This window comes from Carcharodon carcharias, chromosome 10 (genome assembly GCF_017639515.1).
Source record: "Carcharodon carcharias isolate sCarCar2 chromosome 10, sCarCar2.pri, whole genome shotgun sequence".
NCBI lineage: Eukaryota > Metazoa > Chordata > Chondrichthyes > Lamniformes > Lamnidae > Carcharodon > Carcharodon carcharias.
Window position 1 is genome coordinate 74,417,339 of NC_054476.1, and position 21,124 is coordinate 74,438,462.

Consider the following 21,124-nt stretch of genomic DNA (forward strand, 5'->3'; position numbering starts at 1 on the left):
TAGGCACAACAGGCAAACTGGATGCCTCCTGTTCTAGTCGATTGTTTGCTAATATATAGTTTTGGGACTGAAGAGGATGAAAGCAGCAGAACAGAGCACCCATCGGTGTAGAGTTGATGAATCTCCGTTGATCAAGGCAGTAGATTCTGAGTGATAGGTAGTACTGGGATGAGCTAATTGATGCAAGATAATGCAGATGACATGGAACTCGGGGAATTAATTAGGTAGGAGGTTTGAAGTGATGTACAGCCCTTGAATTTGTTACATTAAGATGGTAATTTAACTACTCTACCACCTAGATACTAGGTCGTTTGGAAAACAAATTGTTTTATTTTGTATGTATACCGGAACTCACAGCAAACATTTGGCATCCCAGTTAATTGATTCCCGATAAAATGCATAACATCACTAATGTGAATTTGTGAACAGAAAATCAGCACATCATTTTTGAATCTGTAAAAATGGATCTTTCAGCTTAACTGGAAGGATGTAATGGATATTAAGCTTTCTGTGACCCAGACCTTTAATGATTACTGAAGTTAGCTGGTTTACTGAGTTCCCTATCGTGTAGACTTTTTCAGTTGTGTTGTAAAGATTCTTTTATGAAACAGAGCTTAAGCTAAAACTATGCTTAACCATTAAGTAAACCTTCAAATACAGACTGATGAAAGGAATCAGTTGTTGTTGTGACGTAGTAATCTTCATTGTATGTCTTGTTAATGTGGAGCACTGTCTAATCTGATTTCAGCAGGGTTCACATAAACAAATCTTTGAAGACGGCAGGAATCCTGGGCTAATAGATGGAGGCACAGCATACAAAAGCAAGGAAGTTATGCAAAACTTTATAAAATCACTGGTTAGGTCATAGTTGGATAATTGTGGCCAATTTTAGGTACCACATTTTAGGAAAGATAGATGCAATTTAGGAAAATGGTATCAGGGTTGAGGTTATACAGAGAGACTAGATAAACAGCAATTGATCAGATGAGAACAGAGATGATTAAGGGGAGATTTAATATAGATGTTCAAAATTATAAAGGATTTTGATAGAGTAGGGAGGGAGAACCTGATAGTTCTGCTGGCAGGCTGGTAACCAGAGGGCACATGTGACAATGCTCAGCCCTGGCTCAGTTGAGAGCATTCTTGCCTCAAAAGGGTTGCAGGATCAAGTCTCATTCCAGAGACTTGAGCTCAAAAATCTAGGCTGACATTCCTGTAAGGTACTGGGTGATGCTGCACTGTTGGAGGTGCCTTCTTTTTGATGAGACATTAACCAAGGCCCTATCTGCTCTATCAGGTGCACATAAAAGATCCCGTTGCATTATTTGGGAGTAGTACAGGGGAGTTATCCCCACTGGCCTGGCCTGGCCAATATTTACCCCTCAATCAACATTCCTAAAACAGATTATCTGGTCATTATCACATTGTTGTTTGTGTAACCTTGTTGTGTGCAAATTGGCTGCCATGTTTTGTACACTACAATAGTGACCACACTTCATTGGCTATAAAGTGCTTTTGGGTGTTCTGAGTCATTGAAGTCACTATATTTATGCAAACTTTTCTTTTTCAGTCAGTTGCATTTTGGGTTTGAGCAAATTGATGAGGGAAATATATCAAATGATCCTTTATAAGTCTTTTTCAGTCAGTTGCATTTTGGGTTTGAGCAAATTGATGAGGGAAATATATCAAATGATCCTTTATAAGTGCCATTTAATGATTGCTTCAGCTGTGTTAGAGCTGTGGCTTGCCACCCCAAGTTCCACTCTACATGGTTAACAAATTTAATGCTCTCTGGGAAATTCTGGATGGGCAATGGATACAGCATTGTCAATGTCACTCTCATTGCAAAAACATTGCATAAAAAAAGAGTAGCCATTTTGGCAGTGAAACACATTGGGAAAAATTTTCCCCCATTTGGGGGGGGGGAAGAGCATGGGCGGGCGCACCTCCGATCGGTGCCCCCAATCAGGGGCGTGCTGCCATTTTACGTGGGCGAGCCAATTAAGGCCCGCCCAGCGTGACATCCACCAGGAAGCGCTATGTGCTCCCTGTGTGGGCGGGGGGTGGATTCACTCAGCCAGGAATGCACTCTTTCATGCTCAGATCTCCCTGAGGCTGGCACTGCCTCAGGGAGATCAACTCCAAATTAAAATTTGCAATACAAATGATAGAAAAATTTCCCTGACATGTCCCCTCATGTGACACTGTCACATGAGCTGGGACATATCAAAGAAAAAATGTATACATTTTTATTAGATTTTAAAACACTTCATGAAACCTCATCCTGCCCTTGTATGAGGTTTCATGAAAAAACGTGAAGGCTGACTGGGCCCTTCGCCTGCCCGCCAACTTTAAAGTGGGATGGGCAGCTCATTAATTTGAATTAATTAGGTTTTAATTGGCCTTAATAGGCCGTTGACAGTTCAGCAGGTGCACAGCCAAGTCGGCTGCGCACCCGCCGAACTGAAAACCTAAATGACATGTGGTGACGTCGGGATGCCCACCCAACGCCACCTCACATCATTTTACACGTCAGCGAGCAGGGACAGGAAAATTCTTCCCATTGTGTATTGAGACCTAGTGAGGCAGCACCCCATCCTCGTGTGCCTTGTTTAGGAAATAAGACCTCTAAAATCTACTGGCTTATACCCAGTCGTTTAGTCACCTGAGTTCCAAATTTGTTCAGCATCTCATTTGTCTTGGATAAATTAATGGATATCACTTCCAGTTGTAGCACCACATTAATTAGGTGTTAAATCCCAGTTGCGTGAAATAGAAGAAAATCCCTTAACTATCATTTGGAACAGCAGAATCTCTGTAGCAACTAAGCCTCCAGAGCCAGCCTGCTGAAGCCTGTATTTGAATGCTGAGATTTACACAAGTAGACTTAAACTTGACCAGTGCTTTAATACACCGTGCACATTGCACTTGTCAATTGAGAGATTGCTGCAAGATTAAAAGTCTATTTTACACATTATTTGCCAGAAAAATATTCTTTATAATGGTTCATACTTGCTCTGGCTCAAGTTCTTAGCACCAAGCACACACAAATGTGTACTGCCAATTGAATTTTTGATTGAGCAGTATAAGTTAGGATTTTTTTCCACAGCTTTTTTTTAAGAAAGAAAAGTTTTTATGCTTTAGATTCATTTTGCAGAGCTGTTAAATGGGCTTCCCTGCAAACATTGATGGATCAGTTGTCACAGCACATCTGATTTAAAAACATTAAATTCTTTGGTGAGGTAAGCATATCTGTAAAATAATTAGAAGATTTAATATGCTATGAAATGAGTTGGCAAGACCTGGTTTCAGGTTATAATCCTTGACACAATTAGGTTTCTGTTATGTCCTGGCACTAGAGAAGTGCAAATAGGGTTGGTAACTTTCTCATGCACCTTTCAGAAGTGAATAGCATTGCAGAGGCCTTTGAAGAAGTTCTCCAACCCACCCAGAAAGCTGGGGACATGCACAGTGTGAGAACATTGTGGGAGGCAAAAGAGGAACGGAAAATATAAATGACGAAACAGCTGTCTGTTGGCAAACATGAGACCTGTTTGGAATACTTATCTGAGTAATAATTTTGCTACTATTCTAGGCCAAACCGAACATCTTGGAGGACGGACCGAGATATGGGACTAATGAATGCTATTGGCCTCCAGCCTCGCAATCCCGCCCCTTCTGTGACCTCACAAGGAACCCAAACGCCATCACCACAGCTACAGAATGCAGAGACCCAAACTGACAGGGATTTACAGGAAGCTACCACTTCAGGGACCAGTCAGGGTAAGAAACTAGAAATCATAGGAATGATTTGAATAAACTGTAGAAGTACCAAGTGAAAGATTTGACCTTGAATTCAGTTGGGAGATATCAGAAAATCTGCAGTTACCTTGAATTATGCTGTATCTCTTATGGCTCCTGTGTTTTTTTTAAATAGGTGCGCTAAATTCAATTTATAGCTTTCAAATTCCACCATTTTGTGTGTGCAACTTCACAAGTGCTTAATTGCCAAGGGCAGTAAAGCAGCGGGAATATAAAAGTTGCACCAATTCAGTGCAACAAAATTGCTGAAATAAAAACAGAAAATGCTGGAAAATCTTAGCAGTGTTAACGTTTCGAGTCTCCTTCAGAGTTCAAGAGAAGTAGAAATGTGATGGATTTTATGCTGTTTTAAGAGGGAGCTGGTGGAACAAAATAGAAGGTCAGTGATAGGTGGGAACTCAGGCGAGATTGACAAAGGTGTCATTGACACAGGCCAAAGGGAGTGTTAATGGTAACATTAAAGGCTAAAGAAGGTGCTGATAGTCACATAAAGGTAAGATAGCAGAATGTGCTAGTAGCAGAACAAGGGTCAGCGTTCTGTGAAAGCACGACATAGAAACAAGTGACCGATGGCCCTGCGGGGGCGCAGGTGGGTTGGGGGGTGTTGGGGGGAAAAGGATTTTAAAATATATACCTAAAAATATACAATGAATTTCGGGCTTGGCACGATGTTGAGCTCTTCTTCCATCACCTTCGTCTCTGTGCTCACTTCTTCAGGCAGGAGTCCTCCTCCCGTTCAACAGATCCTTTCACCTGCTCCAGTGTCCTTCCGATACCTGGACCCTTCCCTCTGGCCTCTTACCTGCTCTTGATCTTTTCATTGAGAACTGTTGGTGTGACATCAACCATCTCAATTTCTCTGCTCCTCTCACCCATTCCAACCTGTCTCCTTCTGAACTTGCTGCACTCTGTTCCCTTAGGTCCAACCCTGACTTTGTTATCAAACCTGCCAACAAGGGTGGCGCTGTTGTTGTCTGGCGTACTGACTTCTGCCTTGCAGAAGCTGAGCACAAACTCTCAGACACTTCTTCCTACCTCCCCCTGGAGCATGGCCCCCACCACCATAAATCAAGCCACTGTTGCTGGGATTGTCACTGACCTTATCTCCTCTAGAGATCTTGCCTCCATAGTTTCCAACCTCACATTCTCCCAAGCTCGCACTGCCCGCTTCTACCTTCTTCCCGAAATCCACAAACAGGACTGTTCTGGTAGACCCACTGTGTCAGCCAATTCCTGTCCCACAGAACTCATTTCTTCTTAATTTGACTCCATTCTCCCTCCCCGATCCAATCTCTTCCCAGCTATATTCACGATTCTTCTGACACCCTACATCATATCAACAATTTCCAGTTTCCTGACCTTAACCCCACTGCCTTCTCACTATGGACGTCCAGCCCCTCTACACCTCCATCCCCCACCAGGACAGCCTGAGGGCTCTCTGCTTCTTCCTTGAACAGAGGCCCAAACAATCCCTATCCACCACCACTCTCTGCCTGGCCAAACTTCTTGTCTCACAGAACAATTTCTCCTTTAACTTGGCTCACTCCTTCCAAGTAAAAGGTGTGGCTATAGGTACCCGCATGGGCCCTACTTATGCCTGTATTTTTGTGGGGCATGTGTAACATTCCTCCTCCAGTCCTAATCAGGTCCCCTCCCACAACTCTTTTCTGGTATATCGATGATTGTATCGGTGCCACTTCATGCTCTTGTCTGGACCTGGAAAAATTTTGCTTCCAATTTCCACCCCTCCCTCAGCTTCACATGCCCATCTCCAACACTTCCCTTACCTTCCTCGACCCCTCTGTCTCCATTTCTGGCGATAGACTGTCTACCAATTTTCATTACAGGCTCACCAACTCCCACAGCTACCTTGACTACAGCTCCTCACATCCTGCTTCCTGTAAAGGCTCCATCCCATTCTCCCAGTTCCTTCACCAGCGTTGCATCTGTTCTGATGATGCTACCTTCCTAAACGGTGTTTCTGATGTGTCTTCCTTTTCCCTTAACTGAGGGTTCTCTCCTGACGGTGGTTGACAGGGCCCTCAACCATGTCTGACCCATCTCCCGCACCTCTGCCCTTACCCCTTCCTCTCCCTCCCAGAACCATGATAGGGTCCCCCTTGTCCCCACTTTTCACCCCACCAGCCTCCGTATTCAAAGGAGCATCCTCTGCCATTTCCGCCAACTCCAGCATAATGCCACCACCAAACACATCTTCCCCTCACCCCTCGCCGCATCGGCATTCTGTAGGACTGTTCCCCTTCATGACACCTTTGTCCACTCCTCCAACGTACACAACTTCACATCCCCTTCCCACAGCACCATCCCATGCAATCACAGAAGGTGCAACACCTACCCCTTTACCTCCTCCCTCCTCACCGTCCAAGGCCCCAAACACTCCTATCGAGTGAAGCAGTTCTTCATTTGCACCTCCTTCAATTCGGTGCACTGTATTTGCCACTCTCAGTGCGGTCTCCTCTACATTGGGGAGACTAAATGTGGACTGTGTGACTGCTTTGTGGTAGACATTTGTTCAGTCCACAAGCATGACCCAGACCTTCCTGTCACTTGCCATTTCAACTCACATCTTGCTCTCACACCCACATGTCTATCCTTTGCCCACTGCAATGTTCGTGTGAAGCCCAATGCAAACAGGAGGAGCAGCAGCTCATCTTCCGATTAGACACTTTACAGCCTTCCAGATTTGACATTAAGTTCAGCAAATCAGACCATGAACTCGCTCCTACATCTTTACCCCCTTTCTAATCCATTTTATTTTATTTTATTGTTTTTTTTTATTTATTTTCATTTGTTTATTCATTGTTTTATATATTTTTATTTATATATTTTTTAATCCTTTTTTTAATCCTTTTTCTCCAACACACCCCCTGCACCCCCACCACCGCCACAGGGCCATCTGTCACTTGTTTTTATGTGTTGCTTTCACAGAACACTGAATCTTGTTCTGCTGTTAACGCATTCTGCAATCTTACCTTTATACTACTATCAGCACCTTTTTTCTAGTCTTTAACACTACCTTTGAAGCTCCCTTTGTCTTGTGTCCATGACATCTTTGTCAATCTCTCCTGAGCTCCACCTATCCTGACCTATTTTGCTCCACTGGCTCCACCTGCTCTTAAGCAGTATAAAATCCATCACATTTCTACTTCTCTTTAGCTCTGAAAAGAGCCATAAGGACTCAAAATATTAGCTCTGTTTCTCTTTCCACAGTTGCTGCCAGACGTGCTGAGTTTTTTCCAGCATTTTCTGCTTTTAGTTCAGATTTCCAGCATCTGCAGTATTTTGCTTTCAACAAAATTGCTGCTTCAACTCTTTAGGAGGGTTCTTAGCCATTTTCCTGGTTTCTGCAAGTACAGAGTCATATTGGCCTGCCAGATGAGCTGTTTGTGGTAAATTGATAATTTAAAATCAGAATTGGGAAATTATAGGCTAAGCAAGTTAACTGTAAACTGTAACATACCTGTTTATCATTTGATGTGAAAGCAACTGTCTTTAAGAACATTCCTCATGGAGAGTCATTTCAATGCAATTCTGTTTTCATAGCTTTACAGCTACAGAATAGAAAAACTAGATTTGCAGACTAACTTATTTTTCAAACTATTTGTGTCTATGCTTAGGTGCTGCAAAAGATTGAGATGCCTCCTTGCTTTCTTAATTCCTTATTTTAAATCTGCTTGAATGTTTTTTTCCTTTTCAATCCATATAGTACTGCAGTGGCTAATTCACTGGAAAATCCCAGGCAGGAAACTGCAATTCCTTTGGAAAAGACAGGAATTTCCGTCTCTATTTTTCCTGAAATACATAGATATGTAGCTACACATTAATGGGTAACTATACGGCTCATGTAGGCAGTGATCAATGTTAGGCACATAGAATGCTTGAGCCATTTCCCTGTGAACAGGCTGCTTTTAGCTCACCCCTGAGTCCAACCTGTCCTAGTATTTGTGATATAAGGACAAATTGCACTAGGATTCCAACTTTTCCAACCTAGCATAACATTTCATACTGTATAAAGTTTGCATCTTCCCTGGCAGGTTATTCTATACAATTATTTCCCTGTGGCATTTTGTTCCAGTTTTATTGTTCACTAATTTATATTTTTAACCCTGGCCTCATTTTAAAGTAATGTTCATGATTTACTTTAACTAGGTCATTGATATTCCTTGCTTACTTTTCCCTTAGTTCCCTTTTTCTTCCCCTCCCTCTGGGCTGCAAAGATTGAGTTTTTATAACCTTTCCTTTGGCCCATCTAACTTGCACTTTGAATCATTCTTCCTTTTCTCTGCATCCTGTTCTATGTTTGCAATTTTTTTGTGTTGTAACCAGAACTGTGCACGTTAATCCCAAGTGTGGCCCAACAAATGCATTGTACATCCTCAGCCAAATTCAGACAACCTGTGGATTAGACCACTCTTCTGGCTGTATACTCTAGCACTTTGGTGGTATTTTTAATAACCTCTCCAATTTTCCTTGGAATTGCATTTTTGTTTTGAATCACCTTATATAATTCTGTCCCGTTAATGCCTTCATACTTATGTTGCATGTTATTTTGTCCATTGTAAAGCATTGGCTATGGATGCTGTAGCCAAGACATACAGGCCCTGTACTCTCCAGAAGTTGAAGTTCATGACAGTCTGTAGGACTGAATTCAATGAATTTAATAATTTGTAGGCTTGGACCAGAAAAAAATGACAATGAAAGCTGCCAAATTGTTGGTTAGCTAAAGTCCTTCAGGGATGGGAACTTGCCACCTGTCCAATCTTGCCTAAGTGTGACACAATCCCACGTTTTTAAAATTCTTTCATGACTTGGGGGTGTTGTTAGCTAGGCCAGCATTTATTGCCCATTCCTAATTGCCCTTGAAAAGGTGGTGGTGAGCCATCTTCTTGAATCGCTGAAGTCCATGTGGTGTAGGTCCACCTACAAAGCTGCTAGGGAGGAAGTTCCAGGATTTTGACCCAGCTACAGTGAAGGAATGGTGATATAGTTCCAAGTCAGAATGGTGTGTGACTTGGAGGAGAACTCGCAAGGGGTGTTTTCCTCATGCATCTGTTGCCCTTGTGCCCTTGTTCTTCGAACTGGTACAGGTCACTGGTTGGAAGGTGCCGTCAAAGGAACCTTAGTGAGTTCCTGCAATGCAGCACTACACTGCTACTACTGTGCATCGGTGGTGGAGGGAGTGAATGTTGAAGGTGGAGGGGGTGAATGTTGAAGGTGGTGGATGGGGTGTCTGGATGGTGCCTAGCAGTTGGAGCTGCACTCATCTAACTAAGTGAAGAGTAGTCCATCACACTCCTGATTTGTGCCTTGTAGATGGTGGACAGGCTTTGGGGAGTCGGGAGGTGAGTTACTCACTGCAGGATTCCTAGCCTTTGACCTGCTCTTGTAGCCACAGTATTTATATGGCTAGTCCAGTTCAATTTCTGGTCAATGGTACTCCCAAGGACATTGATGGTGGGGAAGTCAGCGATGGTAATGCCATTGAATGTCAAGGGGCAATGGTTAGATTCCCTCTTGTTGGAGATGGTCATTGCCTGGCACTTGGGTGGCGCAAATGTTACTCAACATTTCTCAACCCAAATCTGAATGCTGTCCAGCTCTTGCTGCATATGGGCATGGACTGCTTCAGTATCTGAGGAGTCGCAAATGATGCTGAACATTGTGCAATTATCTGTGAACATCCCCGCTTCTGACCGTTTTATGGAGGGAAGATAATTGACGAAGCTGCTGAAAATGTTTGGGCCTAGGACACAACCCTGAGGAACTCCTGCACTGATCTCCTGTGACTGAGATGATTGACTTCTAACAATCCCAACCATTTTCGTTTGTACCAGGTAGAACTCAAACCAGTGGAGAGATTTCCCCTTGATTTACATGGACTCCAGTTTTGCTCGGGTTCCTTGATGCTGTTCTCGGTCAATTGCTGTTTGTTGTTCAATTGTCTACCTCCATGCATGACTGGATATGGCCAGAGTGGAAAGCCTAGATCTGATCTGTTGGTTGTGAGATCCCTTAGCTCTGTCAATTACTTGCTGCTTACGCTGTTTGGCATTCATATGTATATGCATGATGCTGCTCCTGGCATGCCCTTCTGCAGTCTCCTTTGAACCAGGGTTGATCCCCTGGCTTGAAGGGAATGGTAGAGTGGGGATATGCTGGATTTTGAGGATACAGATTGTTTGAATACAATTTTGCTTCTGCTGATGGCCCAAAGCGCCTCATGGATGCCCAGTTTTGAGTTGCTCGATCTGTTGAAATCTAGTTCATTTAGCACAGTAATGGTGCCACACAACACAATGGAGGGTATCCTATATATGAAGGCGGGACTTTGTCTCCACAAAGACTGTGCAGTGGTCACTCCTACTGATACTGTTATGGACAGATACTTCTGTAACAGGTAGATTGGTGAGGATCAGGTCAAGTAGACTTTTCCCTCTTGTTTACTCCCTCACCGCTTGCAGCAGACCCAGTCTAGCAACTATGTCCTTTAGGAATCGGCCAGTTTGATCAGTGGTGGCACTACCAAGCCACCCTTGGTAATAGGCACTGAAGTTCCCCACCCAGAATACATTCTGTGCCCTTGCCACCCTCAGTGCTTCTTCCAAATGATGTTCAACATGGACAAGTATTGATTCATCAGTTGAGAGGGAGTGGGGGAGGTGGCGGGAGTAGTTAGTGGTGATTGGCAGGAGGTTTCCTTACCCATGTTTGATCTGATGCCATGAGACCTCTGTATTCTTAAAATCTTGACTCTACTCTTGATATCAGTGGCACACAACAATTTGGGATACTCTTTCACTAAACATCTTTAAGATGTTAAACATCTTTATTAACACTCTAAGCAATAGTACATACTCACAATGACACTGGTTGCTTAGGAATCCTGTGAGCTACGGCCTGTCTCATGTGGTCAGTCCTTCAGCTGATCTCCCAGCCCAACTTTGGAATGGCTGACCAGGCCATTTTACTGACTGCAGTACCAATGTCCTTGAGAGCTGTGTGTTTATACACCTTCCTAATCCTGGGCCTTGGCATTTAAGACAAGACCTTAAATCAGACCTTCTGATTGGATTATTAATCCCACCCTGGCCATCCAGGACCACCCCTACGTAGTCATATCCCTCCCTCAGCAGAGTGGGTGTCTCCAGGTGCACACCAACAATGGGTGTGATCACTGTATCTTGGGGCAGGAAGAAAGCCATTCACAAATTCCCAAGTGGCCATACTCTAGTTCAGTTTCTGTAGACGAATAGTCTGTGGGAAGCCACCACTTCAGAGGCATGCCCTGATATGTCTGTGTGTGTGTGTGTGCATCCGTTTAGTTGAAACTGTCTTTATTTTTAAATGTTCACTATGAGCCTCAGGAATGTCTTTGGTCAAAATTGTTCTCCATAGCTCCTACTTCTTACCACCATGAAATAATCTCTGCCCACAGAACTCCGCCATAACCAGCTGACATTCATTAATATGAAATAAATAAAAGCACAGTTACATGATTAAAAGTGATTAAGACAATACAATGGTAAATGATGCATTGGCTTGCAGGTCTGGAGTTAATTTTGAGGTCTCCCAGGGAAACTCCCTCCTGACTGGAAACCACTGTGCTGCATCTGGTGTGTCTGTCCTGTTGGGTGGACAGAACATATCCAAAGATGGTGATGGTGGTGTCTGAAATATAGTCATCCTCACAGAATAATACCTTACAGACAATGGCTAGGCCATTTCAGTGAACATCTAATTGTGAGTCTGGGCCTGAAGTCACATGTAGGCCAGACCAGGTAAGGACAGCAGATTTTTTTAATGAACCAGATGGGTTTTTATGACAATCGAAAATGGTTTCCTGGTCACATTACTGAGACGAGCTTTAATTCCAGATTTATTAATTGAATTTAAATTCCACTACCTGCCATGGTGGAATTTAAACCCATGTCCCCAGATCGTTAGCATGGGCCTCTGGATTGCTGGTCCGGTGACATTACCATTACACCACCTCCTCCCCCTGCATAATTTCGCATTGTCCTAAGGGCAAGGAACAATGGCAATAATTCTGCTGGCTGCTTGTTGAACCCACATCCTGAGAACAAATAATAATTATACCCATGCAGCATTGACATTGGTTAGATTCAAACTCTTGAAACAAAGGAAATTGATGATATTTCCAAAATCAAGTGATTTGATCGTACACTAACATGTGGAGTCCTATAATTTGGATCACCAGATAATTTGGATGTAATCTGAATTAATGTAGAAAACACTGAAAAAAAACAGTGTGACGATTGGGTCCTTTATTATGAGAACTCAGGCAATGGACTGTGTCTGTAACTGCTGGCATACTACTTATATACATCCTGCACCAGCTCCAGGAAGCCCTTTTATGAAGTACATATCACACATCTACCCGAAACAAAACTCCACGTGGCTACAGTCCAGCAGACAACCGTTAGCATGACTGTCTATATTTCTGAGTCCTAACTAAATGAAAAGTTCACTATCAGCAATGTATAGTATCTTGACAGCATTTTTTTTAAAAAATTCTCGAAGTGTAAGAACTAATATCACAGATCTAATTCTTCACAATTGTTTTGTTACATACAGGGAGGAAAGACTTGCATTTATAGACCGCCTTTCACAACCCCAGGACATACTTTACATCCAATTACTTTTTAAATGTAGTCACTGTTGTAATGTAGAAACATGGCAGCCAACACAGCAAGGACTCACAAACAGCAGTGAAATGAATGAACAAGTAATCTGTTTTTACAGGTTAGGAGAATAAATTTGACCAGGACACTGGGGGAACTTCCATGCTCTTCTTCGAAATAGTGCTGTGGAACTTTTAAACTCATCTGAGAGTTTAGGCAGGGCCTCGGCTTAACATTTCGTCCAAGGGACGGCACCTCTGACAGTCAAACACACCCTCAGTACTGGGGCTGAAGTGTCAGTCTGGATTATGCACTCCAGTCTCTGGAATGGGACTTGTAACCCACAACCTTCTGACTCAGAAATGAGAGTGTTATAAACTGAATCATGGCTGACACTCATGCAAATGTTGTTTAAGGAAAACTATTGTCTCTCTGGAGTCGAGTGCTATTTTCTACCTGAGATGATTGAATTTCAAAAAACTTTATTTGGTGCTAGCGACAGTGTATAGAACATAGCATTGTTCCAGGCTTGTTCAATGGATGGGAAAATTGCTAACATTGCCAGTTTCATCTTCCCACAGTTTCAGACACTTTGTTAGTTGTCAGCATTCTTCACAAACATAATCTGTATAGTCATATAATTGCTAAGACTTTGCATCTTGAAAAATATAATAACGTATAAAATTATGGCCTTTAGACTTTTTGTACCACGTTTTTCCACTGCTGCTTTTGACCATTGTAATCCAAGTTTCACATTCACATCATTGTCCTCTGGCATCATCCTTATAAAGTGGAAGGGAGTTCAGATGACATTCAAATTGTTTGGTAATCCAAAATAAAGAACTTCATTATGGTGTCACTGCATAATAAAATCATATTTGTACACTATCAACTTATGCAAATTGATCATTCTAACACAGGAAAACATTAATAAAGTCAAACATCTGAAAACTAAAGACCACTGAAATTATGAAAAAAATATGCAGCACACAACACTGATAAGTGTGCACCCGATGAGTATTATCTGCTTATAACTGTACTTGTGTTGTGTCCAACCATGTCTACTCCAAAGAGTGCATCACAGTTGGAGACTGTGCTAGGTTCCCTTGGTATGCATTTCTAAAATTTAAGGCTGGAAAGCAGAATAAGCAAATAAAACATTTGCACTTTCAATGGGCCCTGTGGTTAAAACCTTAACGTTGGCATTTTGGTGCAGCTATTCTGCCATGTTCTTTAAAGGATGAAACCTATTTGATATCACAGTGTGCTTGCCAAAATATTGTGGGCTGCATTTTACTGTCAACAGAGAAGGAATAGTTCCAGCCTTCATTATACTTAAAGTTGCCCACAGATTTCCAATGAGATTTTGCATTGTAGCTCTCAGCCATTTTGATATTCTAATTTACAGTGACCTCTCCAGAGCATCTAGGATATGTGTGAACAAGTCAAGTAACGGTGTATCCCTTTAACCAGTAAAATTGAAGTATCATTAATGAGCAGCATGGCCTTAATCTGCAAGTGTTAGTTAAGAATATCTAATTCAATTTCAAATCTGGTACAGAAATTGAAATAAAAAGGGAGAAGAAAAGTGGGATCAAGAGCAGACAAAAAGAATTTATTTTAAAATCTCCAGCAATAATTCAGAACTGAAGGAATGAGACACCATATTTGTCAAATTTAATTTTCAGTGCTAGGGAAATTGTTCGACAGTAATTAAAATTTATGGTATTAAAATGTACTTGCACTGAAATTGAAGAGCCCTAACTTTCTGGCACATTTAGTGTGCATTAATCACATTCAGTGGGTCCTGGTCGTTCTATATATTTGAAAGACGAGTCTCTGAGCAAGATACTGGTATAACATAGCTTCTGGAGGAGTCGGGCAACTTAGACAGTAACTCCCAGATTTCTGTTTAGCTGCAGATGTGCAGATGCTAGGAGTTGATCTCCGCTTTTAGTCTCTCCATTATTTCTACAACAAGATCAGGCCCAGTTTGTATTGATTCAAGACGTCAGTGGTGTTGCCAGGACTGTGCAGCTCAGTACTAAATCTTCTAGGTTGTCATTACAAGTACAAGACCAGTTGTTTGGTAGCTGACTGGTTTAATTTGATTGTGCATTATAATTTATCCTTGCTTGGCATAAGCATCTAATTTGATTAATTCCTACAAGACAGGATAGAGGCTGTGGTAGAACTGGGGGGCCTATGTCCAGCAGTTTCCTGGATGCCTGTGGAGGGAAGTCTCAATTTAATTTAATTAATTAAATAGGAAATTCAGTTTTTCTTTGGACTTTCTAAAACGAGACCAATCTGTCTTAACTCTGTTTTGAAAATCTCTGATTTGTTAATGCTTGCATCTACTTACATTAATAAAAGATTGCTTTCTTGCTTTATACCCATCGTTCCATCACATCCTCAAACTAAATCTTGTAATTTCCTCCTTTTCTTTGCTTCCCTAAATAGATCTGTCAGCACCACATAGCTGGGTGGGTAACCTGCCTCCTACTTCCTGCCAGTGCCACCCTAAGACCATTTTGCAAGGCAGCATGCATGACCGTCTAATTAGGCATACATCTAATTAGACATACTCTGTTGTTTTTCTCGCTCTCTCTAACAGCTTGTCTATAATTGAGGATATTTGTCACGCTGGGGTATTGCACAAGCTGGCATTTGGTACCAATTTTCTCTATAGCAGTATTAATACAGTCGTGACTCCTCCTGGCCTCCAATTTCACCATCTTGAACAAACTTCTGCTTCTTTGCATCCTGTTCTTTAAGTCAAGACCAACATATGACCTTTTCTGCTAATTCATTCGTTCTCTGAAATCAGAACCGTGGAGCTCCTCACCTCCCTCGGCTTTAAGATCATAAGAAGTAGGAGCAGGAGTATGCCATTCAGCCCTTCAAGCCTGCTGTGCCATTCAGTAAGATCATGGCTGATCTGATTATGGCTTTAACTCCACTTTCCTGTCTGCCCACCATAACCCTTGACTCCCTTGTCAATCAAAAATTTGTCTAACTCAGCCTTGAATATATTCAATGACCCAACTTTGATTGTTCTCTGGGGAAGAGAATTCCAAAGTCTAATGACCCTCTGAGAGAAAAAAAATCCTTCTCATCTCCATCTTAATAAATGGGAGACCCAGGATCTCCAGATCCCTCTGTACCACAGATTTCTCCAGACTCTCCCCATTTAAATTATATTCTGCTTTTCTATTCTTGCTGTCAAAGTGGGCAAGCTCACATTTTCCAATATACTCCCAATCTTTTACCCACTCATTTAACCTATCTATATTGCTTTGCAAACTCTCTGGCCTGGGTTCCGCTCCCAAAATGGATCACGCTAATTGGGAAATATCCCAGCTAGCTACACCCTCCTCAGGAGAATTTCCCCCAAATGGAGGTTCTTTGCTCTGGGGAGACGGGTGTGGGATGGAGTCGGGCCCGATGCCCCAGGATGCAGATCAGAGGTGGCGTTAGGTGCTGCCAAGTGCTGAGGTGGGCTGTTTAAAAGGCCTGCCATGGCTCCCTGGGACTTCATCCCCCTCAGTTGTTTGCTCATATTTTAGGCCCTCCATCCCTCACCTCTTGCACTCATACTCACTCCCCATGCCCATCCATGGCAATTCATACCCCCTTTCACAAAATCATGCTGACTCTGCCTGATTATATTATGATTTTCTAAATGTCCTGCTATAACTTCCTTATTAATGGATTCAGCATTTTCCTTATGACAGATTTTAGGCTAACTTGGCCTATAGTTTCCTCCTTTCTGTCTTCCTCCTTTCTTGAATAGAGGTGTTACATTGCAGTTTTACAACCTACCGGGACCTATCCAGATTCCAGGGAATTTTGGAAAATTATAATCAATGCATCCACTGTCTCTGCAGCCACTTTTAAGACCCACAGACCGCCTGTCTCTTTAAACTCTCACTGCTGTCTCACTGCTACCTTTCAGGCTCACTCTTTAAAATCTCATCGCTATCACAGTACTCCCTCTCAGGCTTGCTGTTCAAACACCCACCACTGTTTGTTCTTCCTATAATCTACAGGTTTTAAACAAGTATTAAAATATTTTAAAGTGCCTTTAAAAGATTCCATGACACTACTTCAAAGTAGAGTTTGTGAGTTCTACATGGTTTCTTGGGCAGTATTTATATCTCGACCAATATCACTTGAGACAAAACAGATTGACTGGTTATTATCACATGTTGTTTGTGGAACCTTGAACAAATTGGCTGCCATGTTTCCTTCATTACAACACTACACTTTAGAAGTACATCATTGGCTGTAAAGTACTTTGGGAATTCCTGAGGTTGTGAAAGACACTATATAAGCACGTCTTTTTTTAAGGGTCATCTTGAGAACATAAGCAGGAATGGACCTTATGACCCCTTGAGCTTACACCACCACTGAGTAAGACATTTGCAGAACTTCTACATCAACCCCTCTTTCCTGCCCTATCCCATATCCTTGATCCCCCTAATGCCCAAAAATCAAACCATTTTATTCTTGAATGCACTTGACCACCTAGGCTAGAGAATTCCAACCAAAAATTCACAAACTCATCTTGGTCTTAAATGGCTGCCCCCTTATCCTAAGTATGTGACTCCTAATGCTAGACTCCCAACAAAGGAAAACACCCTATCAACATCTATTCTGTTAAGTCCTCTTAAGAAATGCATACATTTCAGTGAGATCACCTCTGATTTTTCTGAATTCTAGAGGATATCAATCGATTCTATTCTATCTTTCCTCAGAGGTTAGCCCAGGAATCAATTTAGTGAACCTTCATTGCATTTCCTCTAAGGCAAGGACACCCTTCCTTAGGTAAGGAGACCAAAACTCTATGGATGTGTTTTCACCAAGGCCCTAAGAAATTACAGGAAGACTTCCTCGCTTTTGTACTCCAACATCCTTGCAATAAAGGCTAACATACCATTTGCCTTCATAATTGTTTGCTGTAGCTACATGGTAACTTTCTGTGATTTGCATCCAACCACCCAAATCCTCTGAATACCAACGTTTACTAGTCCCTCATCTTTTCAAAAAAAAACCTAACTTTGTATTATCAGCCAGTCATTGATATAAATTGTGAATAATGGAGGCCCACCCTCTAGTGTACCAACACCACTGGGACTGCAGCAGTCCAAAAGGCTGGCTTTAGGTAGTGCAGGCTTGCTTTTAAGTGGAGCTAGCATTAAACAAACTTGAGCCTTTCAGCCCTTCAACAGAGTTTTTGCTGGCTACTTATAGGTATCATGCAAATCAACAGGCAACATTAAATTTGCGTGCTGTCTGCATCAGAAGCAAGTGCATAGGTTGAATATGCTTGGGAATACCACATCAATTTTTGGATCTTATCCAGATTCACAACCAAGATCTCTCCCATTTGAAACAGAAATTTGGATAATGTCAGGAAGCACTTTTTGACACACATGATATTTGAAATCTGGAACTCATCCCCAGAAAGATGTTGATTCAACAATAGATTTTTGTTAGGTAATGGTATTAACGGATATTGCAAGGTCAGTAAATAGAGTTAAGGTACAAATCAGCCATTATCTAATTGAATGGTGGAACATGCTTAAGGAGCTGAATGGCCTACTCCTGTTCTTATGTTCCCATATCCCTTAACCGTTTGCTCACACTTTTCTAGACTGGTGCTTGGTCAATATACTTCTGGCCTTTGTACCCTCCTTAACCTTTACTACTGTTCAAACCTGGTTCACAATGTCTACCAGCCATGGGACATCTAATGATCACAACTATCAAATTCAGCTTTAGATCTCAGCGGCAGACATTAATTATACTCCAACATAATTAAGGAGAAATTTTTCTGACTATACATATCTGGATTTATTTATTCTAGCCAAACCAAAGCAAAATGCATTTTTCCCAACTACGAACCCCTCAAGAAATGCTGCCAGCTTGCCTACTTGCTTTGTGTATGTGAGTTTTTACTCAGAAGGACTGTACTGCTTTCACACCATATTTATATCACTGTTACCCCACTTCAGCTGTGGGGCGGGGAAAGCAAAGATAATATAATCCTGAAGTACAAGTTATTTGATCTATTATTAAATAGCATTTGAGACCCTTTCCCTGAAAAAGGGTATTTCCTGGTCATGATATTTTCTGAATCGATGCATCTTACTACTGCTGTGTGTTCCCTTCAACAGCCAGCCAGTCTTCATTGAGCGAGCCAGAGCCACCACCAGTGACTACAGCTAGTCAAATGACAGAGGCCAGTGCAGGAACAAGTTCTGATTGGCCCTTGGAGAATGCAGGTGGCAACTCCTCCTCTGCACAACAGACAGATATGAATCCTGCAGCATCAGGAGCCAGCACTGCCACTACCGGTAGGTCACAAATCGGTAAATGAGCATCATCAGCATAAAATTTAGAGAGCTGTCAGGAGGAGGCAATGTGACTTCATCTGCTGACGCTGTAAGGAGAAGTTTGTGTAATTAGATCTGCTGCACTCTTGCAGGGAGCAGACAGTGTGACTAGGTTTGAAGTCAGTTAATAAAGTGACCTCAAAAAGTTCTGATGCTTTAAACAAAGCTTCAAAGGAAGCTCAAGCATATTGTAAGATGTAACTGCCATGTGTATGCCACACTCAAGAATGTGTTTTCTAATTCATCTGATCTACGTATGTAATTGAAATTTATTCCAAGTTCAAATAGGCTACATGTCGCAAACATTCTGTGGGGATGGCCTTGATCCTTTTTTGGAAAATTTTGTTTCTCCAGTAAGGGAGAAAATTGCTTTTGTGCTGCTATATTTCTCAATGTTCTAATTCTGTAACAATCCAGTTGTATTTACAGAAAGTAAATTCTGATGGTGTTATAGGTAATAGGAATTAGATTGAAAACCTAACCGATATATTCCTGAAATATTTGAGGCAATGTAAAAATGTTAACGTATGTGCTCAGTTGGGAAATATATTGTCAAGAACTTTGCTATGAAAGACAAACAGCCTTCAGCATAGATACCATTACCATGCATGCTCCTGATCAATGAGCATAACCTGATTTTTACTCAATCTTTCATCCAATATGTAAACGTCCAATTTTTCCTGTCAGTCATTTGGTTGCAAGAAATGTTACCCTAGGTAATTATAGACCCAAACCAGACCAAATCTTGAGAGATTACTGTTCCCTCAGTGGTCTTAGTGGGTAAATATACAATGTCAGTATAGGGTGTTTATTAAGATCTTGGGCAAAAATAACTTTGAATATACACATGCTAGAAACAAACTGTCATATGAAAGCATAGTTCATAAAGTTTTTAATGTTAATTATGCTGAAACTGATTGAAAAAGATGAACTGTCAGAAAATCAAAGCCTGCGATGCATCACAAAAGATGGCAATTATGTTAAAGCCTAGAAATTTGAACTTTATTATCTCAAAACTTTATGAATTTGCCTCCATCAGGTATACATCTCAAAGTTATTAAAAAGTTTTAAGTTGCACAATGACTTTATAAATACCCTATATTCCTATATTCATATTGAACAGCAGAGCAGAAAAGGCCCAGATCTGATGCATGGTAAAATCAACCAAGGTTTGTGTACCCAATCAGTAAACATTGACTCCTGATAAAAAGCCTGATAAATGTATGTTGGATGAGAACAGTACCAAGCTTGAGTGTGGTGCCTCTCCAGGATCAAGTAGACTACCAGTGCTCCTTGTCACTGCTCACACGTGAAGAACTTCTCGGGTGAGGTGCCTGAGCCTCCTGGCATCAGTGACATTCCAGCATTAGTCAGTGGCTTGAGGGAAAAGAGGGTTAAAAATTGAGATGTGTTCAAGGGATAGGCACTACACAATGTTTAAAAATTGGAGAAGGTGATTTTGATTAGTGCTGGCAGCAGCTCCTGGTTACTCTAATTTCCATAGACACACTGGTTACTTCAGTTTTCAAATCAAACATTAATATTCAGTAATAAAGCTGCTCTCATGTAACGAATAGCTTAATTACTTTGACATTAGCCTGTTACTAAGACAATCCCCACATGAAACCAAATATGTCTTGTATATGAGATTTTCAGATGCATCTTTCATGTCATGATAACAAATCTCTACATCAGACTAAAAAAGGCGGGGGGGGAAATCTTCCCCAAGCCTGTTAATGAGGATGTGCCTAAGATCAAGTATAAGAGAAATTAATCTTAAGATGAACATATTTACAACACTATTGCCTTTGCCCTTAAAAGAATAGACTTGGTTTCATGCAGCTCCCCCTTCGCAGGAGGGTATTTGTGTATGGATATGTAACAAGGTGCAAGCAGACGTTGGCCTGGAGGAGATTGCAGAGTGAGGCTATGGAGTGATTTGTAAACCAGGATGATAATTTGATATCAATGTGCTCAGGGACCCAAAACCAGTTGAAGGCTGATGAGAACACAGATGAGTGATGTGCAAGTGGCAGGATTCTAGATGAAACCCGGGTTCTCTATGCCGTTAACTTTGAAAGTAACTATGAAAACCTTTCATTTGACCTTGTGTCTTCATCTTCTAGGCTCCCTTCAATCCAAAAAAAAGGGTTTTCAATATGATGGGCATCTTTTAAAAGCCAGTTTTCCAGCCAGTCCAAAGCACCAGCTCTCAAGAATAGACACATAAAAAATATA

General features: G+C 41.6%; 1 protein-coding gene across 4 annotated transcripts in view; it reads left to right on the plus strand.

Moving 5' to 3' along the window:
• LOC121283200 (activating molecule in BECN1-regulated autophagy protein 1-like) overlaps window positions 1-21,124 on the plus strand; it is a 508,780-nt gene that overhangs the window by 471,246 nt on the left and 16,410 nt on the right. For all 4 annotated transcript variants that reach the window (XM_041197450.1, XM_041197453.1, XM_041197452.1 and 1 more), the window contains 2 exons: window positions 3,596-3,783; window positions 18,668-18,847. In XM_041197450.1, the coding sequence (XP_041053384.1) occupies window positions 3,596-3,783; window positions 18,668-18,847 (368 nt within the window). The remainder of the gene's footprint in view (window positions 1-3,595; window positions 3,784-18,667; window positions 18,848-21,124) is intronic.